The sequence below is a fragment of the Sturnus vulgaris genome, chromosome 2 (assembly GCF_052056855.1).
Source record: "Sturnus vulgaris isolate bStuVul1 chromosome 2, bStuVul1.hap1, whole genome shotgun sequence".
Taxonomy (NCBI): domain Eukaryota; kingdom Metazoa; phylum Chordata; class Aves; order Passeriformes; family Sturnidae; genus Sturnus; species Sturnus vulgaris.
The window spans coordinates 80438016-80465141 of NC_142244.1; the positions used below are offsets into that span (position 1 = coordinate 80438016).

General features: G+C 39.8%; 2 protein-coding genes across 16 annotated transcripts in view; one reads left to right on the forward strand and one right to left on the reverse strand.

Moving 5' to 3' along the window:
• CLYBL (citramalyl-CoA lyase) overlaps window positions 1-27126 on the forward strand; it is a 187906-nt gene that overhangs the window by 63745 nt on the left and 97035 nt on the right. For 6 of the 7 annotated variants that reach the window (XM_088159855.1, XM_088159857.1, XM_088159858.1 and 3 more), the window contains exon 2: window positions 23557-23746. In XM_088159855.1, the coding sequence (XP_088015981.1) occupies window positions 23557-23746 (190 nt within the window). Of the gene's footprint in view, window positions 1-22041; window positions 22093-23556; window positions 23747-27126 lie in introns of all 7 variants that reach the window. The other variant, XM_088159856.1, reaches the window with a different exon arrangement.
• The window catches only part of LOC148224866 (uncharacterized), a 139044-nt gene that overhangs the window by 12526 nt on the left and 99392 nt on the right, over window positions 1-27126 (reverse strand). For 8 of the 9 annotated variants that reach the window (XR_015801576.1, XM_088159861.1, XM_088159860.1 and 5 more), the window contains one exon: window positions 21470-21558. Coding sequence is in view for 8 of the 9 variants with exons in the window: in XM_088159861.1 (XP_088015987.1) it covers window positions 21477-21558 (82 nt within the window). In the remaining variant the exon portion in view is untranslated. Of the gene's footprint in view, window positions 1-15198; window positions 21382-21469; window positions 21559-27126 lie in introns of those variants that run through there. The other variant, XM_088159867.1, reaches the window with a different exon arrangement.

A 27126-nucleotide genomic window follows, 5' to 3' on the forward strand; every position in this document is an offset into this window, starting at 1 on the left:
ATCAGGTTTCATATTTTACAATACAGTATAAAAATAGCTAAGGAAAGGAGACAAGATTTCATTTCTGTAAAAACAGTTTGGGTTTGATAATAAGCAGTAGAAAGTTGATGCTTTCTACATGGTTGTAGACAGTGTAAGCTCTCGTACTACCAGTTGCAAGCTTCTGTATCAGGGCTATGGGCAGCTGTCCCCCAGCACTGAGGATCCAGCACCAGCAGGCTCTCTGGAATTGGGTAAGTAACACAGTTACTCCAGGAAACACCTGAGATGTCAGCAGGTGTCCTTGTTTATTTTTTTTTAAAGGAGTGCCTTGGTACCTATATTTCTGATATTCCAGTGCTACCCCACTTGCCCTGGCAGTTAGAGCTGAGCTCAGTCTCACCATCACTGACCAGGTTCAAACTCCAAAAATGCCCAGGTTGTTCAGCCATTTGCTGTTTTGATAAGGATCTGTTATTCTACCTGCTGAAGCTCAGCAAGAAAGAAACACCAACAGGTTTTAATATGGCAGAAATGTACCTGTGCCTCAGTCCTCCTCAAAGCAGCTGGTATCCTGGAGCACAGGAGAACATGTTTTTGGAGAACATGGACAGTCGGGGAGACGCAGGATCCCCTTTCGTGGGACAAACTCATGTGCACAGTGACCTGCCCCTCCTTTTGTCCAGCCATGTTTTAGGACAAAGACGTGCCATGAGATGAGGTAGCTCCTGCTGGACTGGAGATGCTCTGCAGTAGGAAGGGGACCCATCAGACCAACTTGGTTTCTCCATCCCTTGGTCCTCACAAAGAACTGTGGAGGACTGAGGACACCAGAATACAATAGGAAGGGTTAAAAGCCTCCTTAATTGCAATTATCTTAAATTGCTAAGACAGAAGCCTTGTGATGCATCTGTAGCTTTTAAAGTGCAAGTTTTTAGGGTAACTTCAGCAGTCAGTAAGGGGAGAGAGGCGCATTGGGAGGGCAGATCTTCCAGCCCAAAGACAGTAGGCTTCTTCTTTGGAAATACCTGATTTTCTTGGTTGATAAATAGGGATCACCTACACAGCTAATGCTTTAGATTACCAACATGAGATGTAATGAAATCTGCTCCTAAATTGGTAAAGTATTTAAATTGAAAAAATTGTGATGCCACTGAAAAGGCAGCAGTCCTGAAGCAGCTGGGGAAGCAGGAAAACCATTCTGTGCCCAAATTAAGTCTCATGGTTAGTTGATGAAAAAAAATATTATCCTAAAAGATGTGGATTTCCAAAGGACTATATCTCTGAATATATATCTGTGAATTTGTAGAACTGCTTGAAAAATACATTATGCTTTGCAGAGGAATGTAAAATGGGCATCAGATTGACAGATTTTGAGAGAATTATTGCAAGGGAATAATGTCGCTTTTTTCATTATTCGTATTTTTCATATCAAAAGCACGGATCTTCAGTTTAACAGCTTCTGGGTTTTATTTTAAGGGGGAAAAGGACAGAGAGACTTACCCAGGAGCAACAACCATTTTGAGCAGAGGCTGTGTTTGCTGGGTACAATGCAGTGTCATGTAGAAATGCTTAAATTACTTCTGAGTGAGCTAGCTCAGGAAGTCAGAGCAACGTAATTGCATTAAGTGCTCTACTCAAGCTAATGTTTTTTTCTGCTTGTACCAGGACAGCTTTGATATGTCTGATGGCATTACATTAGGTGTGTCAACTTGCCTAATGCACGGAGTAATGCACGGTGCCTAAAGAGCTGGAAGACCAAGATAGGTGCCATGAAAGGAAGCAACTCAGTGCTTCTGACACTGTGTTACAAACTTGCTTTCCTACAGCAGGGAAACATCATATGTGTGTTTGCAGGTGCTGTACAAAATCTATATAATCTATTTCATATAATGTCAGGCATAATGTAAGGCCTTAGAGGAGGATTAAATCAGAAAGAAAAAGGAACAAAAGTGGGATCATTTGGCCTCCTAAGGTCCTTAAGGGAACGGAAAACAAGTGTAACAATGTGATGATTGTAGCTTCAAGTTGTCTCCTTGGTATGACACCATTGAGGGGCTCCCTTGCCTACCTACAAACCCCACCAAAGGCAGCCTTGGATGCACCCGGCGCCACTCCAAAATCACAGCTCACCGGGATAAAATGGAGAGCAGTGAATTTCTTTAAGGGTAGAGAAGCCCAGAGGATAATGCAGTCATTTAACTGCCTTGCCTGGCTTGATGTATGAAGTGGATTCTCGAGTAGTTCCCATAACATTTTGCTGGTGGTTTAATCATTACCAAGAGAAAAGCCTAAAGAATGCAGAGAACAGGACACCGCACTTGTGGGTTTTTTTCAGAGGTAGTGTTTTCTTCTGTTTTTAAGAAACGCATGTCTTTGATGAGATATGGCTGCAGGCTACCATTTTACATTTTATGGCTGCAGGCTACCATTTTACATTTTATGTCAGCTACCTTTTGTCAGTGGCTCATTATTGATGCTGTATTCTGTTTTAATTCACACTGCTCTGCTAATCAATTACAGCATTTATCCATTAATCAGGTGTTCTGACAGGGTCAATAACTGCTTTGCAGTTTTGTGGAGTGTTGCCCGTTATCAAGCAAGTAGCAACAGTCAGTGGATTAGTTTAGCACGGTGTTGTTTTCGCAGGCTGGTGGACCTTCAGGGGAGTAAACACCTAGTGAGGCTTCTGGCAATTATCTGGGTTTTTTGGATTCCTTGTCAAAAACCTCATCTGTTTGTAAAATTTATCCTTGCAAGTGGGTGTGCGAGAGCAAGTGCGTGAATGCGTGCGCTCACGCATGTGAGCCTGCATGTACCCGTGTGTGCCTGCCTTCCCCCATCTGTGTGTGTGCAAATAGACATAGGTACCCTGTAGCCTAAACATCCACCTTATAAAATGTGCCAGTTCAGCCCCATGGCTTGTAGCAACTATACTGGTGTAAATCATCACCAACATTAAAGGGTTTTTTTCATTTTAGCAAGTGGTATAGATAACAGAGGGGGTAACACTTAATTGGACAGTTACAGTTTTGGTAGTTAAGTTACCGTCTATAATGATGGTAACAGGTTTCGATTATCTTTTTTATGACAGATGTACCAACATTTAATTGTTTCTCGTCAAGTGTGGAAAGAAAAGACACTTCTGTAGATTTTTCAATTCTTCTACATGTCACTTAGCTGTCTGCACCATTGTTTGAGCTCCTTTCTCTCATCCTTTTTGCAGCAATGAGTTGTGTCATTCCCTCATGATCAGCACTTTTGTTGTCTTTGTTTTTTGCTGTACCTCAGAAGTCCATCTTTTCTTTCATCTCCTTCCCATTCATGCATGAGGGAACAGTTGTGCTCTGTTGTGGGGATGTTCCGCTGGATTTCAAACAGTAGGGTTTCTTTTTATTCTCTTCTAAGTAGTACAATGGGGCTGAATGTCTGTTGCAGAATGCACACACTAATATGCCAGGTTATTTGGTTTCTAAGAAGTCAATAAAAATGCTACATTTAGGTTCAGTACTTGGCTCGCTTTTTTTTTCTGCTGTTTGCCTTTCTGTCTTCAGTTATAAATCTGTTTGTTTGTTTCTGGTTATAAAATATAATCCTTGATATTAAATCCAAGCGTGGAATCAACAAACACTTAGGAAAAAATGTTAGTGGCGATGGAGTATTTTCACACTAGCAGATTTGGCAGAGTCTGTCTTCCCTGATAAGGAAGGGAAAATTGCCGCCAAATCTAATTAATGGGGTCTATAACAGGAAAGGAGAGAGAGGGAATACAGGGCGGGGGGTAGATGCAATCATGGGTTCATCTTGGCAAAACTTTCTTGTTTCTTGGAGACTTAGCTAGTCTTTGCATTTAAGAAAAGGTAGCTTTAGTAGATTTGATTTTTAAGGATTTTTTTTTTGTTTGTTACTTAGTTTATAAACACTTGTTCAAAATCTATTTCAACAGCAAAAGGCTAAAGACATAAAAAGCTAGAGATATCTTCAGACACTTTGTTCTCATACTCAGGAACAATCTTCAAAATCCTTCTTAATGAGGTCATAAAAGAAAAAAAATCGAACAAGTGGTACTTGTGTACCTCTCTAGGATGTGTCATCAGGGTCACTTGCCACTAGGTTATCCTATTTAAAAAGGGATTGGGATAGTTCAATCAAGCATTGCATTAAGAGAGAGACTTTGATTAATTCCTTCTCTTCTCTATTGTGCTATAGATAATTTCAGTAAATTTGTGATACTTTCTTCTTAGTCAGTGTTGAGGCTTAGCGTTCTCAATGCGTCATGCTGAGTATTAGCATTTATTGGGCCTATTTGGCTGAAGTAAAGACGAGTGTAGGCTGCAGACAGCCCTCTAATCTTTGACAAGTGAGGCCATTCTTTCAACATTACCGTTATCTCAGGTCATAGAGAGAAAGTGTTCTCTTACAGGTTTGCTGCAGGAACAAATATGTCATGTAAAGGAAGGGGAAGAAGAAAAAGTAAGTAGGCTGATGATTTATTACAGATTTCTTTTTAGAAAAAAATAGACGTGGCTTTTATGGAGAAAATTACTGTCTTGAATAACTTGTTCATTTTGTGACACAATGGGAGAGAATTAGAGGAAGGCAAAGCTGAGCCTTCTTACCAACTTGTGCCGTGACTAGAGACTTGAAATGCAGTAGAACTGCAACTCAAAACCCAGCTGTAATTGCGTTATATCTACACTTCTTGAAACCTAACTTTTTATTTTTTTAAGTGATTTGCTTTGGTGAGAAATTTCCTTTTTCATTTAATTCTCATTAAAAAAAAAAAAAAAAAAAAAAAAAGAAAAGAAACCTCAAAGGACCTGTTTTGACAATGAAGAAATCATGTTATATCCCATTTCTCAACTTAACATGCACTTTTTTCCATTTAAATGTAGGTCTTTAAAATTTGCATGATATGTCTTTTATTCATTGTAAAAAAAAATTTCTCTTTATGTTGTTTGGTGTAATCTCCCTTCTCTTCCCCGGGTGATTTTGAAAATGTGTGTGATAGTTGCTCTGGAGATCCAAGGCCCTGTTGGGTATACACATATTTAGGCGCTCTTTGAAAAGTGGATTTTTGACCTGATAGACCGTAACGGCTCCCAGGGAGCCACTATGGTCATTGTGTAAATCCTTCTTAGTTTTCGGTTTACTCACTTGATATACCGTAACGGCTCTTAGGGCCGTTATGGTCTTTTGTGGTAATCCAGCTGCTGCACATGCGTGTGAAGCTTTTGTGCCTGAAAATCCTGGGGAAGTTTTGTTGGGAGCGTAGCGGGCACGTCCAGAATTGCTTCCTTTCTGGCAGGATGGGATGAAATGGCTGGAGGAAAAAGTGATGGCTCTTCTTCCTTTCCCTCTGGCAGTTGCCAAAAACACTGGGGCACCTATAGGACTAACAGCCTGCCAAAAAATGTATATGAAAAAGCCACAAAACTGTTGGATGCTCAAAAATATCACATGGAAAGACTGATTTGCTTCAAAATGTTCACAAGTGTGTAACAGCTGATTTTTATTTATGCAGTTGTTTCATTTATGTCTAAGATGTGTCAGGCTACTGCCCAGTGGGATTTTTGACAACTGAGTTATTGACCCTTGAAAACGGGGAGTTGTAAGTGAAAGGCTGATATAGTCGTAACTATAGCAACACTGTCAGTGTTCCTGTAATTATTAACTTTTTTTAATTTAAAAAAATTAAGAAGCTATTTCTTTTCTTAAAGAAGCCTCTATTACAAACTGATGATGCCACCATGGAGATGTGATATGTTGAAACAATTAATGTCAACTAATTAGTAAAATAATTAAAGTACTGCAAAAATATCAAAAAGAACCAAACATCACTTGCACGTATGAATGAGGCCTATCGGTTCAAACTGTTTGTACCAGGCAGCGATGGCAGACAGGTTTAGCCATCATTTTGTGCTGTGTAAAGCTGTTAGAAGGCTTCAGTTTCATTACTTGTGCAACTTTTCATGGAGTGGTCCCCTGAGAGAGTCAATGTTTGTACTGAGGCTGCAGGCAGACATTCAGACATTTATTTGGCGTTAATTCTTTTTGTATGGGACCAAGTGATTTGACTGCAATGTGTGTACCTGCTCTTAGCATGGAGAGCGGCTGCGACTCCCACAAATGCAGTTTTACATGGGCTGCTTGGCAGAGAGCACGTCAAGTTGTGATGCCAGTGGATTGTCAGAGCTTGTGCTACACCCTCCCTCTGCTAAGAGTTGCCAGAGGTTGCAGATCTCTATCCTGGCATGACTCTAAGCACATGTGAGACATATCTTCCTTGTACCACTTCCCATGCTTTCCTCCCAACTCTTGCTCAGTGGTAGCTGTCAGCTGATGTGTTTCAGGTGGGACACCTTCAAAAATTGATGCTGCTTTTCTGGAGTAACCCTTCACTCCCGTAGGGACACAGCTAAAGACTGCTCATCTCATCTGAGTATGGTTTTCCAGGACTATATGCGTGCTTGTTTTGGGGGGAATCAATAGGGGAGGGAAAGACTGTCATATTTCAGCAAGGATCTCCTGAGCTGCAGACTACTTGCAGAATACAGTTATGGTTTGCTAAGACTTGTCAAGTCACTGAAGCTTTCATTACTGGCCTAGAGTTTGTTTGCATTCTGTAATCCACCTTCTCACAAGGATGAGAAATGTCTGTTTCTGTATAAAACTTGAGCACCTTAATATTTAATATAAGCACAGAAAGAATTTAATATTGCCACAAATTAGAGCAAGTCCTCTATTTTCTTATTCCTTATGATCCAAACTATTGATAGTACTATATTTAATTGAGTTCTTTAATTCCTTCTGTTGAACAATCAGTTGCTAAGCTTTCCTTAGCCAGGTTTTAGATAATGGCTTTTGTTTTTGCTTAGCCATCTGTCCCTGTATTAATTGTCCTTTTCCCCTAGCATTCACCCATAATTTTGGCAAACTGGTTCCTGAGGTTGGTCTAAATTCTTTTTACTTCATTTTCCATTGTTGGACACTGTTACCTTTAGCATTTCACACATTTAATAGATGTAGTTCTGGCTACTGAAAGGAAGTTCAGTCACTTGCACTGCTTTGCAGGGAGCTGAAGTTTCTTTATTTTTATGCAACATTAAGTGCTGGCAAAACAATCTAGAGGCCTAGATTAAAATGATGGCTTGTAAGCAGGAAATCAGTGTGTAGGCCAAGTAAAAACATTTTTCTGTTTTCTCTATGAAGTGAGGTGAAAGGTCACACTTGGAAAGTTTTGGACGGGCTTCATCTGGAATGAGCATTGAAGTTCCCATTTCATTTCCATTCTCTGTGCTGAACCATTGTGTTCTGTGTTTTACACATCTTCTTTCCCAGTCTTTCACTGGAAGGCTCCTGAACCAGGCCCTGATTCAGAGTGGTGGTTAGTCAAGTGATATTACACGAGTGCTCAGACTCTTCACATTATACTCAGCTTATTGGCTGAATCAAGATCCCACTGTCTCGTTTTTGCTTCCTCCTCTTTCTCCCCCGTGCTCCCATCCTTGACTCCTCTTTCCACTGCTTCATTCCTCAAAGACTTATGGCATTCTATCCCTGTTTTCCTTAAGTGATACAGTTGGCTGCCCTGAGTCAATACATCTTCTCTGTCTCTGATGCTGCATCAAGAGACTCCTCAGTCCCTGCTTCACTGATTCTCCCTCACCAAAATCTCCACTGACCTTGTCCTCTCCCTTTTTCTTCCCCCTTTTTTTAAAGTTACCTTCATCTTCACCTTGCTCTTTTAATCTTGCCTTTGACCTTGTTTTCTTCAGACTTTCTAAGTGAATGTCTACTATGTCTCCTTTTTTGCATCCCTGGTTGATGGTGTGGTTTCTTTTCCATGGTCTCACCTCCTTTGCTTGTTCTTCTCTCCCACAGTCCTTCCTTGTCTTCTGTGGGGGCTCGGTTGGGGACATATCCTGTCAGGGTCTGCCTTGCCACTTGCACAGAGCCAAAACCCAATTGCCCTTGTGGTGCCTGAGGGCCATCTCACCAAGACCCTGTGCATTTGTCACCCCTCTCCTGGCCAGTTGGACCATCCTGCCGTGCTGGCTGTTCAGGGCTGCCTCTCTTGCTTTGACTCACCTCTAGAGCTGCCTGTTACATGCTGTCAGCTTTGGTTTTTCATGTCTGTGGTGCTCAGGTCCTGGGCTTTCTTCACTTCATTACTCTGCCAGACCTGGCATCTTGCAGCTTACAATTACCTTTTCATTCTCTTCCTCCTGTGGATGGTTTTTAGGCTTCTTCCTTACTGACCCTCAAACATGAACAGTCTTACAAAGGTTCTCCATCTTTCCTGTTTTCAAAGCCACCCTAATATTCCTTGTGGTAGGTTAAACATTGATTTGTTGATTGCTGTTTCCAAGCAATGGAAAAGGTGTAGAGAATAATAAAAGCATATTTTAATCAAGATGTGAATGTCTGTTAAAATAACAGGGTAATAAATATACGGCAGCCACCTGAAACCTTATTTGTCTCTCCAGCCTCTTTTTTCTTCACTTCTCCATAATTCAATCTGTCCTGGTCTAGAATCTGTCTTCTGTTTGTTTTCCTCATAACAGGAACATTTTTGCAGAGGTTAGAGAATAATGAAACAGACTATTGAAGATTAGTATAATTACAACCACCTGCAACTTAACTACTGGTTATTTATTTTTCAAACCAATATAAGCCACAGAGGCATGAATAGGTGTACTTATTAATATTTGTAATATCATTTTTGTGGATTGAAATCCAACAACATCGTTGAAATGTTCAAGTTAGCATGTATGACTGTTGTCATGGTGGAAAACAATTTATATCTGCTCTAGGACAGGAACAGAGACTGTTTTTCTAAGGCCTCAGTTGTGGTTTTCTCAACGCAGACTAGGCCCTTAGGAAAGGAGAACATAATTTAGATTGGAAAAGACCCTTAAGATACTCATGGCAAGAGTATGCCCCATCTTATCCTGGTGCTTCCCAAAGGGAAAAAGGAAAGAATTATTATCTATTCTCCCAACCCCATACTTTTGTGGTTCAGTTTAATGCCTCTAGGTATCACTGGAAATGTCTATTTTAACCATTAGTCTTTCTTCTCCCCTATTAACATATACTGGTAGAGACTTGGTGAAACAGCCTCTAAATTCCCTCCTTCATCTCCAAAGTAGTATGAGTAGAGTCAAGGAAAAAAGGATATAAAAGTGTTCACTTTTTCATGGCTAAAAGCGTTGAGCTCCAAGAGATGAAGTGGAAAGAAGGAGTGTCATTTGTGGCAAAAAACACGTGCCTTGTTTATTCTGGCAGGGATTTGTCAAAGACAGCAGTAATGTGAAGGGCAGCACTGCTTTGGCTCACTGAGACATGGCTTCAGTCTACAGCAGCTGTAAATATAAAACAGCTGAACTTGCAAGAATGCACAGGATGCCCACAGTGTGTGGATGCAAAGTGTGTGATGCAAAGACCTCAAAGCGAGGCAGCGCCATGGATAAGTAATGGAACAACCTTCAGACTAGTATACATGAGGCTCTGGGGAAACTTTGTATTCCACTGGAGAATTCCCACTCTAATGCCTTTGCTGGAGATGCAGGAACAGGTAGTTTACTCCAGAATGTTTGAGACTAAAAGTTGGAGAAAAAACAGTTTTATTATTGGATTTATGGAAGTCAATAATTTTTGCCACTTTCCACTGATCAAGTGCTTCTGTGCCATGTCTTCTTATATACATACATGTGTACATATATGCACATTTATGTATGTACATTTGTATGTGCACACATATATAAATAGATTGTGTATGTAGATAGATATATACAGGCACATAAATATATAAACATAAGCACACAGATGTAAGTGGTCACCTCCAACTGTTGTGGCTGCAGGCCAAAAGAAAACCTTACCTTTAAGGGTGGGCCTATTTTAATGTCTGCTTAGAGCCTCAAATCCTGTTCTTGCTTGCACATAGAACTAATGAGGTCATTGTTTTGCATGTTCTTTAAACACAAATGACACAAAAAAGGAGGAAGGCTTTGCCTGCTGGGTGTGCTCTAGAGAAGAGAGTGGATATGCCACCATTTTTTTTTGCCACATCTGATGTTAGTCTCTGTCAAAAAATTTTGCCAGTACTGAGACACCAGCTCAACTAAACTGTTATTCAGGAAGAAGATAAAAATTGAAACATCCATGACATTCTTCCTATCAGTAAGGAAACAGATGATGGTAAACAAGGCATCGAGTGCAACTAAAATTGGTTCAAAATGTCCAAATTCCTTATATATAATATCAGCTTTGGGAGGTACTGTTTCTTAATATTCTTACAGATTACTGACATGCACTGCAGAATTAAAATGTATCTCAAGGTCTTTGCACTAAAGTATATCTAAAATGTTACCCAAAGAAAAAAGTTGGCTGATTCAGTAATGGAATAATTTTTCTCTTTATCCAATACAGGACAAAAGACATATGTCATCCTTAAGCCTAAACCTGTATTCATGACACAGGTTGTTAAAGAAGACTTAAAGGAAAGACAAGCAATGCCTTTATGCATTTTCACAGGGTTGTTTTTTTTTCCTTACAAGGTTATATATCAGTGAGTTCGGAGAGTCTGTCGTTCAGTTTTTATACAGATGTGGAACGCTATAACACTTACTTAAAGAAACACAGCTGTTCATTTAAATGTCATAAAAGCTGTTATGTGGAAGTAGACTTAATCCTATTTCTCCTTATAGATTTTATTTTCATGTAATCCAGGACTTTTGCTTATCTATAATGTGCAATCATTATGAGCTAAAAGCCATTTTCTTTATATATGCAGATTGCAAGGGAGGCACTGGATTTTTCCTCTTCACTTATTTTTAAATAAATATTGAACAGCCTGTGTCAAGAATTTAGAGGTGAAAAACGCTCGCTCTGAAACTAAGGCAGTTGGAAGAATTTCTTCTTCATGGGTCTCCCAAGCAATCTGTGTGCTTGGTGACCTCTTCTTCTGTCTCTTTTTTCCCTTCCCTCTCTGCCAACTTCTCTCTAATGTCCAACTCTTTCATCCCCTCTAGGCAAACATCAAGGACAAGACTGTTTTCTAAAATTTAATTTTAAGACAGGGGAGCCACTGATGAAGATGAGCATTGTGATGCAATGAGATAGAAAACCCACATTTAAAGAAATGGTGATTTTTGGGAGAAAAGGGGCATCCTGTGAAATAAGGTCATTGGTGAGGGGAGCAGCTTTGATTCTTCAGCTTTGCCTCAATGTCAATGGGCTTTTCATGTGTTCTCTGGCTAGGGTAAATATATGTTATAGCAACCATAACCACACAAGTAATTTCACCTGGGAAATACAGATAAGAAACTTCCACAGAGCATTTAATAAAATAAGAGTGCTTGGATTTGCACTTGCACTTGCACAGGCCGATCAGGTGCCCCCAAAAAGAGCTGCTACCTGATAATTTGACCTTTCCTTCCTTCCTTCCTTCCTTCCTTCCTTCCTTCCTTCCTTCCTTCCTTCCTTCCTTCCTTCCTTCCTTCCTTCCTTCCTTCCTTCCTTCCTTCCTTCCTTCCTTCCTTCCTTCCTTCCTTCCTTCCTTCCTTCCTTCCTTCCTTCCTTCCTTCCTTCCTTCCTTCCTTCCTTCCTTCCTTCCTTCCTTCCTTCCTATAAAATCATACTGATTTGCAGAGAAGTTGATTTTCACTCCATCTGACTTTCAGTCTGGATGATTTTTTAAAGCATCCATGTTGATGACGAACTGACGATCAAATGGGATGGGACTTTCTAAGTGGGGGATCTGAAACAGGGACCTGGGAGCCATGGTTTTAGGATAGGTTTCTGAGTTTCCTGGGATGTGGCAAAGCTAATCTGAAAAGTTCTGTGAAAATGTTTAGAGAATTAAATTCTAAAAGTAGCTTAGGAATAGGGCTAAAAAAAATGTAAAGCTATAGCAATCTTCTGATTTAGTGTTACATTGTATTCCTTGGCCAGTGTTTATCATCCATCACACATTCATATTATCTGCCTTGGTAGGTTCAGCACCTTTATGGTCTCTGAGCTTGCCTGTGCAGCAAAGGTTATGCCTGGTAGGACAGGCAATGTCTTCCTTGAAATTGGTTCCCTGCTGGGGACACCCTGGGATGGGGCTCATCTCCCCCTGGCAAGATTGCCTCCTCAAGGGACATGAGGAACTGCCTTAGTCAGAGGAAGATTATGGCTGAATCTGCTCTGGAAAGGTGCACCCATGGCTTTGACCACACCCCATAAATATGCACCCATGGGGTTGGTAGGATCTGACCCACCAGCTCAGCAGAGTGAGGGATTTGTCCCTTTCAGGGTGGCAAATGCTGATCAGTCACTATGGGAAACGCTGTGGATAGAGAGGTGCTGAGCTTGAAGACATTGGTGGGTGCTAAATTTGCAATTTTTAGTTTGCTGACCTTACTACAGAGATGGTTTTGGAGGGCCATTGCTGAATTAGGGTTTGGCATGCCTGTTCCCATATAATAAAATTATCCTTCAGCTGCTTTTGTGAATGACCAAAATGAGCTGACAACTGTCACCTATTTATCATTAACGTCACCGTATTTGTTATTTCCTTTAATCCTAGATTCCTGAAATCGTACCTTTAACTTTTTTTTTCCTTTTAAAGAAAATTTTTGTCTTTGAAAAAGCTTGGAAATACAAAGTCAGGGGCACAGAACCAGAAAACAATGTTTCAATGTGCATTTTAAAAATACTGCAATTTTTAATGCATCTTGTTGGTCATGACTTTTTAAATTCTTGATGGTGTTGGCAAATAAAAAATAAACAGCTTTTTTTTCAAGACATGTATGGAATAAGGGGAGATGCAGGATAAATACTGAAAAAAATGTAGATGTTTCATTGTCCTCTGTACAATAACAGTAATAATGTTAAATTTTGTAATGTAGTGGAAAAGGCAGGGGGAAAAGGAAGTTTTATTATTGGATAATAAAGCAGTTAAATAAAGTGTTTATTTACTGGATATCATGAAGGTTCTGTCTTTATACTGTTTTTTAATCCACTCTCTGCTACTAGTTTTGTATGTTTTAACATTGGATAATAGAACAGAGATGTAGTTAAAGGCATGAAAATATAGAAGTCAGAATTTTTGGGCATTCCTTGCTATATTTTGAATTTAATAAAATAAGAGCTGTTTTTCAATTGATGTCATTTTCAAAAGAAATAGGGCTGGGCTTATTATTGTTACAACCACAATCATCACAGAAAGATTCCAACATTTTGCTAACACTGAGTAGTGCTAACAGCATAGAAGATTCATTTGATCTTATATAATGTTTTCATGGTTAATAAGATTTACATATGACATTTTTGCATGATTATAAGTGCTGGAATTTCATTGCAGTAGGCATTAACTCCTGCGATTGAAGTTAAGGGAATTTTTTTTTTTTTTAATAGCTAATCAAGAGTTTAGCTGCCTCTGGGGCATTTTAAGAAAATGTTATACTGTACTTAACGAACATTATACTACAAATAAGAGTGATATTCCTGTAATTAAAACAGTCTGGATATTGCTTAATGAATGTTTTTCTTATCTTAATGTGTAGGCAGTAAGGATTCATGTAGTTGCCTTTATTAACTTATGGAGTTAGTTAAAAAGCTGGTTAAAACAGTAAGTCCATATCAGGTCAATATAAAATGCTTATGTAGGGATTTCATTGCTCTTATAAATCCACTAGTTAAAAAATAAACACAGATGCTTGTTTGTGCCATCCTGAGCCATATTGCAGGGTAGTATTTCTGCCTGTAGACATTTCCAAAGTTAAGTGTTGCCTGGAGCACTGCAGGATTTCTAAGCATTCTTCTTTATCTTCCATTTAGGAAATATTTTTAAATTTCCACCGGGCTTGTATTCAAAACCAGAGAGCAGTTGATTTTCAATTAGTGTGGCCACAATTGCTGTTGAACTAATAGCATTGTGTATTCGTTCTTTTTTTCTGTCATATTGCATCAGCTTTGATGTAATTACAACATTTTCTCTTTTTTTATGTAATTGCAGTGCATTGTAGTTTTATAGTTCTGTTCTTCAGTGATTTAATATTTACTAATTGCTTCCTAAATTGTTCTTCACTGCTCAGTTATTTGGCACAGAAAACGTTCTGAATAAGTCCAGTTTAATGCAAAATAATTCTTCTGTTTAATAATTCCTCTGCATAATATAATAATTTTACAAAATCATGCTTAGCTAAACATAAATAATATTTTTACTTTTAATCCTGGCCTGAAAATATCATGCAGGTTTGTTTTTTTTCTCCAGCTGAAATTGAGCATCTTTATATTGTTTAAAAGTTATTCACTACCTGGACTGCATCTTTATACATCTAAGTCTCAATTTTGCACAAGTCTCTGTACAAAAACTTGAAAAAAAGTAGGTTGACCTACTATATGTATAGCCTAAGTTTCATAATTCAAAATTAATCCCCAGTCCTGGAGGCACTTAAGCACACGGTTAACTGTAAGTGTTTGACTAGTCCTTTTGATTTCTCTGGGCTAGGCACATGCTCAAGTGGGTTTACAGGAGCCATTTCAAAATACAGGGAAGACTGCAATATTGTTTTCATTTTCCTATATGATAAAAATGTCTGTGTCTTATTTAGTATTATAATTTACCTATGTTTCTAAGTACAGAAATCATAAAAATGTTTGTGGTTTGACTAAGTGTAGACTGACATAAATTGCAAATTGAGATAAAATATGGTCTACCAGTTAAAAATTCTTAGAAGTGTGAAGGGACCTTCAGTTTGTAAAATATCCCCACCACAACCAAAATGATGAAGACAACAGTTTGTAATAAAAAATCAGAAATTCTGAAAGACCCAAAGTGGATGACAAATTCCTTCTTTCCTCTGACTTCTGCAGCACTAGTGCATTGACACTCTATTCATTTCCTTTTGCTAAATATTGTCAGTCACAGATTTAGTGTAATTTTATTTTACTTCAGATATAAATCAGAAGTGATTTCAAGGACTGTACTGTTTTCTCTCACGCCATGCAGACATGGATATCTAACCTGCACAGGCTCTGGTGAGCATAGTGACTGTTTAGGATGGCAAGATCATTTTAACAGGCAGGAATGGCACTTTATTGATTCTGACTTTATCAAGTGCCTGTTTCTTATTTTGTATATAACTCATTAGCAGCCTGCTTCTAAACTGCTCAGGAGTCTTTGGATGAGTTTGGGACTCGGACTTTAATCACAGTAATTAGCGTGGAATTTTTGAATCCTGGTCTCGATCTTGACCTTGTAGCATTTAGCCAAGGCGCACACAGCTGGACCAGTGGCAGGGGCTGCAGGAGCTGGGGATGCTCTCGGTGTCCTGGTGTGGGAACTGACGCGGAGGGAATAGAGGGGAGTGGGAAAGAAAAGAGGGGAAAAGCATGTTCAGGAGGAAAAGAAATTCTGCCCAAGCATAGTTACCAATTTTTGTATGGGTGGTACCAAATTTTGATGGGTGGGTGCAAAGTCAATGCGTGAAAATGCTGGGGCAGAATAAGGAGCAAGGGAAGTAAGTACCTGTTGGTAAGATGGAGGGGAGAACTGGAAGAGCCAAGAGTGCTTTTGCAGTGACATAAAGAATCTCTTCAAAGTTCAGCTTTTCTGCAGAGGCCACCAGGAGAGGTCTGACTGTATAAAAGTGCAACCATTGCAGATTTGTGAGTTTTATATATTCACTTCCTAAGACAGATTTTGGCATGGGATGTTCCAGGACATGTTATTGGTCCTCCCCCTGAATTGGAAGATTCTCAACCTCCAAAGGCATGCTTTTTCCTTCATGCCACACAGCTCTGATAACACTTGGTGCGTATTTGTCTGTACACAAAACTCAAAACCAAGTAAATCAAAACAAATAATACATCATCATACATCCTAAGCAATATCTTCTTACTTCTCCATGCACACCTTTAAAAGGGCTAAGTTATGTGTAGTTTTTTTCTAAATCTCTTGATATTGGTATTGGATCTTCATCTTTATTGTGGGGTGGTTTTGGTTTTTAAAACGTGTTGCAAATTTCTGTTGCAGCTGCTAGTTGCAATTCTGTTAAAAAAATGTAATGCAAGAGTTTCCCTTAAGAAAACATACAGCTCAACAAAATTTTGCAAAATCTCTTTACAGTGTTGTAGATTTAAAAAATGCAACTTAGAAACAGAATTAGTTAAATAAATGAAAGCACTTATAATTTTCTTGAAACAAAAACTGTCCATACTTAGTGTTTATATATGTATCTTTATATTTAGGAAGATGGGGAAATTGATTGTTATCTTAACTACATGTTCCTTAGGTGAAAGTGGCAAAGTGAATGTGTTACAGACAGAATGCTTTTCCATTGCCCTGCAGTGCTGTGGGTCTGATTAAGCAGCAGAAAGAATCCCAAGGAGCCAGATACTTTGTCAATGGTAAAAGCAAAGCGAGATACAACTCAGCTCGAGAATACTTTATGGGCATGGCGAGTTATTCAGTTATCCACACTGTAAGGAAGGGAGCAAAGCCTCAACTGTATGTCACATATGCTAAAGCTCCCCAAGACAGGACACCAATTAACCTTGGATGATAGCAAACACACACACACACACACACACAGGCTGTCCGAGAGGAGCAGCCTGTTGCCATTAGTAGGAAGCAGCAGCCCTTGTCACCCTGAGCCATTATTTAAATCTCTTTTGAAATTCACTTCTTAAGTCAAAGAACTGTAGCACTCACCCCTTCCTCATAAACAGACTATTTTTGCTGCCCTGAAAACAGGAGACGTTAGTAATATGAGAAGCCAGTGGTCCTTTATTTTTTATCTTCGCTGTCTAATTTGGCCATTTTGAATTGAGAAGAAAAAAATGCCTGATCTTCAGTCAAAGCAATTTAAGGCATGATGGAGTTCAGAGTGAACCAAAACAACAGGGTCAAATGTAGTTGAAAGAACTTGGTGGGGTAAATAAAAGGTCTTTTTTTTTTTTTTTTTTACATTTAGTGCTAATGGGAGGAGAAAGTTTGGTTAACTATTTAACCTATGATAGCCTTTTATCATTTTATGGCTTAGGGGGTCCATAATTTATAATTTTAAGCCTTTCCTGGTAAGTTCCTGGTTTGTATTCAATCTTTTCTCTGGTGCCCAGTTATATAACTTACATTGATTTAGTGGACATAGGAAAAAATTATAAATAGCAGACAAAGACACATATTTTTCCTAAAATTACTTTCCATCAGCTTTGGATTTGGTGTTTAGCTTTCATTTCCACTCACACTTCTTTGTGTCATGATTTTTTTTTTTTTTTTTTTTTTTTTTTTATCAGTGAAGGTCTCCCTTCCCATTTGGTTCAGCTCTCTGTTTTTTGGCTATAATGCAATGAGTCCTGATCAGTTGGAGTGAGTGCTTGTGAAAGGTCACTTGGAAGCTCCTTTTTCATTTCTCCCTGCTACAGTTTTTCCAGCAGGCAAGTGCTCTCAGGAGCAACCCCCTCCAATCTGTCCCTTTTGATATCCAAAGCTGGTTGTTACGGGGGTTAAATTTCTTAATTCACTGAGTTTTTGTGAGCGCTTCTTCAGCTCACCACTCTCAGTCCCCGCAGCTGGGTGCAGACCGCCTGTCTCCCTTAGGATGCTGTGGAAGTATTAGGGTTTATTCTTTCACCTTCTTCACACTTTTGGGGGGCCAATTTTATACTTTTATGTTTTCCATCAGCTTCAGGGGAATTAATGTTCACGTTACATCTGTGCGAGATAGTATCAGCCTTATGGTGGGAAGTTTAAAATCAAACAAAGCCTCTCCCAGTAAAGAAAACTGCTTGTCAAGAGATCTCAAACCATGAGAGCTGGTGGCTTCTGCCTGCCCTGGCAAGGGCTTAGGTTTGGGGGGGTTTCTTAATTAGTTTTTTGAGGGTCAGGGAAATGACCGTACTGAGTCTGGAACAAAGGAAGAAATCAAAATGTAAAGCTGAGTGTTTGGTATGTTGATAACCTCCCAGTTTTAATTTCAGCATAATTGGATCAGGGTTTAGTGGCAGTTGTTACGTAAAGTTCCTTCCTTTACATTTTATTCAAAAGTAAATATCATAGCTCTTCACTTTTAACTTAAGTGTTTTTCTTTTTTTCTTTTTTTTTTCCTAAAGAAGAGCTGCTTGCTTTACCCGGATTTATATCCACTAGGAGAGCACTAAGATTCTGGGGACCTGTATTCTGATGGTAAAGATTGTGACATGAGCTTTTGTTTTCCATTCGAGGAAATGTTAGCATTTTTTCACATGTTAACTTTTAAACAATTACGAGGAATTTCTTTTCCTTGAAAACTGCTGTCCTTTTCTTTTTCCTCCCCTTTTCTCTCTTCTTGATATTTTTATTTCCCTTTTATATGGAGACTTGTAGATTTTGTCACTTCAAACGTTAGCTGTTCCTCCTCTTTTCTTTCACTTTACAATACACACTAGGAGATTTTTTTTTTTTTTGCATATTCCTTCCCTTTCTCTGTGAGATATTGTAGTTCACCAAATTTAAAACACTACAGTATTTAGAATCCCCGCAGTGCCATTTTAAGTATTTGGACCTGGAAAATGCCCCAAGTAATAACTACCTGAATTGCTTTTAATTACACAATATAGCTGCATCATTTTACTTCAGATTCTTTTTGATTGATGCTGTAAGGCAATTGTAACCATGGATGATGGGATTAAGTGCCTCTTGAAGTGACTTTAGCTTCTTGTGGGAACAAAGGGAAAGAAGAGAACACTTAGTCCCTTTTTGAGTGAACAGCCTTTTTTCACTTGCTATATAAAGAAATACAATTAACAAACATTATCCCCAGAGGTGAATTGAAATGTACATGCGGACAATAACCGCTCTTGACTGCAATTAGACATATATGATCCGAGGTATTTTGGCCATTCATTAGTGCTAATTGTTTGAGAAACAAGCCCAGAGAACAAATGATTAAAATGTTAGTGCCATAACCAGGATTATTAGCATGTGTGATAAAATGCATGCGCCGCAGCTGTACCAATAAAACTCTCCAGCGAGTCGCTTTGATTCGACAAATACTCAGCGCGGCTGCGAGCCCTTCGTATTTGCACAGGGCCTGCTGATGTTTATAACAAACAACTTGTATCTTCTTTTCTTAATTAGAAAGAATTACTATGCAAATTGCGCGGCTTTGTAATTCCGTATAAGTTTCCTTTGTTTTTGGCAGATTATTTGTCTGCAGTGGTGTGCTACTCCCCGGTAAATTCAACACAGGAAAGCCATTATGTTTTCTCCGAAGTGGGGTTTTTTTTGCACATGTTGCAGAAATAATTTGTAAGAGGTTTTCCTGCATTAGCTGGGTCTTGTTCAGGGGCTATTGTGAGTCTTGGATCACTTCTGTCCTTCTTCCACAGCTACACAGAGATCATGGTATGCAGTTACATGCACAGAGGTCAAAAATACATGTTGTGGAAATTATCCAGATTTTTTAATACTTTTAGTGAAATGTCTAAAAATGCTCTTTGCACTTTGCCAACACTATGCCAAAGATGGAAGAAGGAAAGACTTGGCCTATTGAGCAATGAATATTTTTCTATGTGTTTGGCAGATCTTCCAGGGGTGATTTGATTTAGCAAATAATCAGAGAACCGAGGCACAGGTTAAAGTGCTGGAAATCACTTGTGCGAGTACTTTACTTTGTGAGCTATATGTTGTTGGCTCCAGTGTGACTGCACAGGTGTGTGCAGTTAAGTATGAGTATGAGCAATGCTGGAATGTGAAAATGAAGCTTACAGCAGGGAAATTTGCATAATTTGGGGTAATTTCACTGTTCGCAGTCACGCTGTATGGCTGCCATTGCAAACTGCAGTGTCTCTTAGTAGTCAAATAGGTTTTCTTTTCTCCTTCCTGAGGATGAACTATTCACTCTTGGGTGAAATGGTTCTCAGAGGACCACGAGTAACTTTAACTTGCCAGCTACTTTTACATATTTGATGAAGACTTTAGTAGAGTGTTATGTTTGCTGAAGAAATTTAGTTTTATTTCCAAGACCCAAGAGCACTCAGCATGCTGCCAGATGCTATGAATGAAAATATGCTGCTGTAAAACAATTTAATGAGCATTACCCAATAGCCTAGTCCTTGTTTTAACTTACAGTGCTTAAAGGAAGAAACATTGTCTTAGCAAATTCACTTGGCTTTTGTCCATGTGTTTAGTTTAAAGCATAGTCAAGCTTAGTTTGAATCATTAAAATACTTGGAGCCAGGAAATATATGTAAGATTTTCCTCCTCTTTATGGCACAGGGTTAACAGTATAATCGAGACTGCAGTGCTGTGTGGGTTTTTTGTCCTAAAAAAGCAACTGCTGGGGATTTTTTTATTCTATCAAAATAACAGAAGTCAAGATAATCAGGAGTATGTTTCCTACCAGACTAGCTAACTGCTCATATACAGAGCACCCCAAGCCTTGCCACTGTTTAAAATAAGCCTATAGACAAACAGATCTATTAATTAATTCATGTCTTCTTCTCCTTTTTTATTGTAGAACATAAAATATGACATTGCAAGGAAAATGCACAGTGATGATTAAAGAATATGTGTCAAAGAATTAGCGTATGATACCCTTTACTGCAGTCATACCTAAAGATACTTGCTGAAAACTCTTATTTAATATGAATATTTCTAGAGCTCTTAGTTTTGAAAGGAGAAGGATTCTGTGTTGGTCCACTGACACCAGCTCCTGCTGTATATTTTTTTTCCTGGCCATACCTTTTGAAAAAAATTATTTCTTCTTCAACTTGCTAAGATATCCCATAGAATTAATAATTTGATACATCAACAGTATATTTTTAAAAATAACTTGTGTCCAGAGAAACCTGTTGTTTGAGCCTTTGTGGCTACAAAGTTGTTTAGCTGAGGAGGAGATCCAAATACTGACCAGGCAGTTGCATTTCCAGCATTATCCTATTAAGTGATGGTGTTTTAATGGATTAAATCTATCACTTGTTTGGAGTCAGGTGGTCTGCTGAGGAAGCTGTACTGTTCCTCCATCTAAACACAAATTTACAGACCTGGATGGTGACACCTGACTAAGTCTGGTCTGCAGGTAATGGTGCTTTCACCTACACACCAGTACACGGCATTGTGTGTGGTATGGAGAGCAGGGCTGCCTTCATGGGGCTTGCAGCAGTGAGAGGGAAAACGGCTGGTCAAACAGCCCTTGGTTTGATGACAGCCCAGAAGAAATCCCGGGAAACGTGTGTGACAGAAGATACATCTCATCTCAGCATGCTCTGAGATTATGGTGTTAGCCGTGTCTATCAGGTTTCTGTCGGGCTGGAGGTTGGTGAGAGGCAGTCATTAAGGGTGCTTCAGGGGCTGCTTGGCTCTAGGCTGGAGTTAACTATTAATGGGCTGAGCTCTTTGATTCCTTTGTGCCCTTGGGAACCACAAGGCTGAAGCCATCAGAGAAAGAGAATAGAAACTAATCACTTTTGTTCCCTCATATATGTTTAGGGAAGGACTGCAGACTTCTTTACTGACCTCTGTGTCACGCTGAAAAAAAGATCCTCTTCTTTCCATTTGAGATAAACCACTCTTCCACCTCGTCCTTGCTCTCCCAAAGTGTGCTCCTGCAAGAAAATGAGATAAGTGGATTTGTCTAGCAGCCACTTGAGTTGCCACAAGTTCTGTTACCATCCCCACTTCAGCCTGAAGCAGGGAACATGAAGTACTTTGTGAGAGAGAGGCAAAGAGAGTACCTTGGAAGGGCTCAGTGAATCTCAGTTGCATGTCTACAGGTGTTGATAGGACCTCCACCACCTGAGTCTTGAAGCTGTTGCTGTTATTAACAAGGGTAATACTGGCACTTTTAATTAAAGAATTTCTATATAACTGCCAAGTTGTCCCGTTTCTTAAACTGAATTAAGCATTACCAGACATGTTGCAAAGAAGAGCCTGGCAGTGGTTTTTGTAGGCTTTAAATGTGGATCCACACAGGATAGGCAGAGATGCAGCAGATGAGATAGTTTTCCTTTTCAATTTAGTTTGCTGAGGTAAAATGTGATGAAGACTTTCTTCATATTTTTAACCCAAGTCTTATATTCAACTTCTAGGATGCACATTCTAGGGAAGAGAGGATTCTTCAACAGATTGAGCTTAGAAAGGTGAATATTACAGCAGTCTGTCAGTGACAAACCACATTGGCTTTGATTTAGATTGACTGAACTCATTTCCAAGAATTTGAGAGTGTTAGTCATATTTGCTTTGAAGAAAACCCACATGTGTGTGTAGCCATGTGTCATCCAAGTCTAGCAACTTAGGAAGCATTATTAAGAGGGGCATAGGAAAATGCATGGGTCCCTGACATGATGTGATAATGACATGTTCAGCATGGTGCTAGGAAAGCTTTGCATTATTCAAAGTGCTGAATAATATACATGATAATGCATAATGGTGTTATATGGTGGGATTATTTTGTGGTGTAAGTGCCTTGTGCTTAATATGAAGGCAAATTGTATTATTTTGTCCTCATCTTTGGTGTAGCAGGATAGGCCTAGGGGGTATGGCATGCAGTGGGGAGGAACAGGAGCAGGCAAGGGGTTTTTTTTTGGAAGGCCAAGAAACACAGTGGCACTCTCTGTAATTTATTTCTCTGTGCTTGAAATTATGGAGCAAAGCAAGCTCCCCACAGCACTCCAGGGCAGCCTCCACTGGCAGTCCCACAGCCTCCAAGTGCACTAACCCAGCTCCTGCCTGGTTAGCTGGGCCCTCACCAGGAATGTCAGCACATGGTGGAGACCACCCCAGACCTCACACCTACGGGCCACAGGGATGTGATCCTCTCAAGCCATGTGGCACTCACACCTGCACTGAAGTGTGGTGCACAAAGCATTTAAAAATTTTAAAAGACACCACAGCCAAAAACCTGCTGCTGATGGTGGTGTGTTTATGAACTCTGTCAATGGAAGTCTGTGCTGTGGATCTGAAGGTCTGAAGAGAGTAGTGAGGTTCCTCACTACATGGGGTTTCATTCTGTTTTCTTCATTTTCCCCTCCATCCATTTTGCTTATTTAAAATTTGTATGCAAATGCATTTGTTGATATAATGCTAAGGTTGCAAAATGAACTTCACAAACCTGTGTTTGTTTTAAGCAGCACCCCTGCTTCATTCACAGCATGGCATCCAGCTCCTGGAGGAAATGTGGCAGATAGCAGCCTCTCCTCCCCAGAGCAGTCCTGACCCATTCCCAGCATTTTCTGCATCCTACAGAGGAGTCCTATGACAGGGAAAAAGCCAACCACCACCTTTCTATATTTCATACTTACCATAGCACCCAGAACAAGCAGTAATTAAGGCTGCATGGATAAGCCTCAGCCCTGTCAGGTCTTCAATTATGATTAAATTTGCAACTTCTATTGAACACAGTGGTTTTGGAGTTCTATATTGTAATTAACTGTAATACTGATATCTCCCTAACTTTGCTCTTCCAAAGGGGAAAAATATATATAAATAGCCCAAAACCAGCCACCATCTAGGTAGGAATGTTTTGCTTTTAAAATATAGTCACGTATTATTTACAGCATTGCTGTAAATTGCCAATAATCTAATTTCAACAATATCCTTTACAGGGTGGATTCTCCTCTGCCAGCTGGTGTTCCTAAGCTTAGTTATCACTTTGCATCATCACACAAGTATGTTCCCAGACGGGCTGTGCTGTATGTACCTGCAGATGATGAAAAGAAGATAAGAAAAATCCCATCACTAAATGTAGATTGTGCGGTGTTGGACTGTGAAGATGGTGTGGCTCTGAACAGAAAGGTAATTAAAAATTATCTGTGTGATATAATCAGCACTAAAGAGAACTTGTGGAAAAACATTGCCTTTGCCTTGGGGAAGTGACAACCAGAAGGACAAAGATAGCTCTTAAGATATACAAAGTAATGTCACAGTGATAGGCTTTGTGAAGGCGTTGGGAAAATCTGGTTACCCAGAACTCAAAGAGATCCCGTGTGAGTAAGTGAGGAGGGAGTTTTGCAGGAATACAGAACTGGGCATAAGCTGTCATCACAGAAGAGTGGGAGATACTGTTATTATTGCAACACATTTCTTAGGGAAGAGGAAGAAACAGTCTGTAAGAAGAGAAGTGGGAAAGGAAGCGTTAGTTTAGAATCACCAGGTGGGCAGTTTGTTATTGAAATAAAAGCATCTTCAGATAGTGAGCAGAACAGTGTGAGTCTGGGTTTGAGCTTTGGGGTGTTTGGAAAGATATACTTCCTGAAATTTTGGGGGGAAATGCTGTTAGGGATGTTTCTCAAGGAAGGAGAAGTTAGATCCTGAGCATATCAGTGTTTGGAACAGGGATGGAAAGCAGAGTGGGAGATGGATGTAAATTCATTAAGTACCTGTGCCAAGTTTTTGTTAACATTAAACTGTGGAAAAAGAGAGAATGATCTAGCAGGCATTCAGTTTCGCTTGCAAGCATTTTTTAAAAATATATGGAAGTAACCACTTTAGTATGTTCCACGTCTTAGAATCATAGAATCATTTAGGTTGGAAAAGACCTTTAAGATCACTGAGTCCAAGCTTAAAGATAACTGCTCAGTCAGCCATCTTAAACAATGTATACCAGAAATTGGTGCAAATGTTTCCTAATGAAAGCTATTTCTCAACAGGAATGTAAGTTTGCTGTCATATTATTTTCATATTTGTTGGTTTTCCTAACTGTGTCTCTATGCTTCAGACTACAGCAAGCAGTGTTTAGGGTTTGAATATAAATATCTTGTCCAGAAAGTTAGGAAAACAGGCTTGAAAATTTTCTCATGTCCTTTCAAAAATGTTATTCTTTTCTCTTTCTTGTGAGTTAATGCTTTCCAGAAGGACTCTCTTGGATAGTGCTCTCTTTAACCTTCAGTTCTTTACAGGTATGTTGGAAAGGCAAAATTTTACAGAGTTTGCATGTACCTATTTTAATTCTGAAAAGTGAAAATAGCACTGATGGATGTTCCTGTGTGCTGCTGGAGATGATTGGAAAGCATTTTTCAGTTGCTAAAATTCTGTGTTGAAAGACTAAGTTATATCTCCTGTCACAGTGAATTAGTATTGTTTCATCACATTTCAGGGGCTGCTGCTGTAAGATGATGCAGATGTAGTTGTGTATCAAACTGAAGTATTTTTAGGTTCATCTTAATTATATAAAATAATTTATAGCATAAGCATTTATTTGTAATAAACAATGACAGAAAACCAAAATTTTATTATCAAGATGACAAAGTTGACAGTAGCAATTTCCCAAGGGTGGTAAAATTCTAACTCTGTTGAAGTGAAGTTGTGCCACTGGGTATAAGATTTCAAAGAAATTAGGGGGGAAATTGCTAATGGAAACTTGAGATGACAGATGAGCCCCTGCCTGAGCTTAAATGCAAAAAGAAAGCAGATGGGAGATAGAAGTAGGGACAAGCTACAGGAAGCAACAGAAAAGTGCTAGTCCAGGCTTGAAGGAGCAGACGAGGAAGTTCAGAGCTTGTCTGGAATCAAAACTGGTGAGGGATGAGCAGGACATAAAAATGGCTACTACAAGTGTATCAGCAGTAAAAATGAGAAGGGAAACCAGTCAAATGGATGCACTGCTCCATGAAACTGCAGCCTTTACTGTCAGAGTCTGCCCAGTCTCAGGCCTAGAAGCAAAACTCGAGGGAGGGAGGGAGCAGCCACAGTAGGGGAGGATGGAATTAGGGTCTATTTAAATAAGCTGGTCTGCAGGAGCAGCCAGGACACACTGGAGGCATCTGAGGATGCTGTCGTGTGTCATCATGAAGCTGCTGTCTGCCATCACTGAAAGGTCAAGCCTGGGGGATATTCCTGGAGCCTGGAGAAAGGCACCTCTGCCCAAAAGGCCCTGAGTGCTGTTGTACAAGCAGCTGCACAGGGTCAGTGGTGTGTCCTTGCAGCAAGGGTGGCCAACCAGCCCCAGGGCTGTGCTGGCACCGCTGCACCCAGCAGGTCGAGGGAAAGGGTCCTTCCCTCCACTTGGTTCTGACAGTCTCTTTGTGGAGTCCCTGTGCCAAGCTGGGGATCCCAGGACAAGACAGAGGCTGACCAATGGGAAGGAGCCCATGAAGGGCCATCAGACTGATCATGGCACAGGAGGAGAGGCCGAGGGGCTGTTTCTTCATCCTGGAGATGGGATGGCTGAGTTGGGTCTTGATGGACACTTTGTTTCCTGAGGGGAGCTGGATGGGTGCAGAGCCAGACTCTTCTCAGAGGAGCTCAGAAATGGTGCAAGGAAAAAATACTGGGCCCAGGTCGAACGAGGGGAGATGCTGCCTGGAGACAAGGGGAAAATGTCTTGCCCGTGCAGGTGGTCAGAGACTGGAAGAGATTGTCCATTGGTGGTGTATCCTCCCTCCCTGAGGGTAGCCAAGCCTTGGCTGGATGAAGCTGTGATCAGCCTGGTGTAGAGCAGTAGACAGTGCTGCTTGGAGGTGGTCTCCTGAGATCTCATCCAACCTGAATCAGACTGTCTGATTGCATGCTTTAATAGAGAAGCCTAATTCAAAGTGATTGGAAGTTTGAATTTCATTTTTAGATCTGCCACGGATACTCAGGAAGAGTTTGAGACTTAGGTTCTATGAATGTGAAGCTGAAATTATTATTGCTCTTGCAGCTTAATTTATTAATGTTTATGAGGTGTTTGGAGACTTTGTGTGAAAGATATGTCAAGAACATGAATTGAAGTACAGTGTTCAGTGGCCCATTGCAAATGGGTCATTTCAAACTGAGGGAAGAAAAACCCACTATGAAACACAGCAACACTGAGTCTGTCCGTGACTCATTATTCTTAAACAGTACTGATGAATTTGACTATTTATTGCTGTGTTTTATATTACTTAAATGCTACTTATGGACTTCCTTTAAACTGCTGCAGAAATGTTGAATTTGCAAAAACACCAGGACCTGACTGAAGGTTCACAGTGCCTTGGGCCAAACTTGCCTGTCTAGAGATCTTCATTTGCATGAAGTCCGAGCAGCAAGTTTGAACCACATCTAATGGGTCTATTTCAACAAGATGCTGTGTGGTTTATATTAGGATTAAGTTTAAATTTGACAAATAGATAATCTGGCATGTCAGCAGCTCTATTTGCTTGCTCATTCAGAAGGAGATGAGGAAGATGAACTTCCTATTACTGAAACTGCTAACC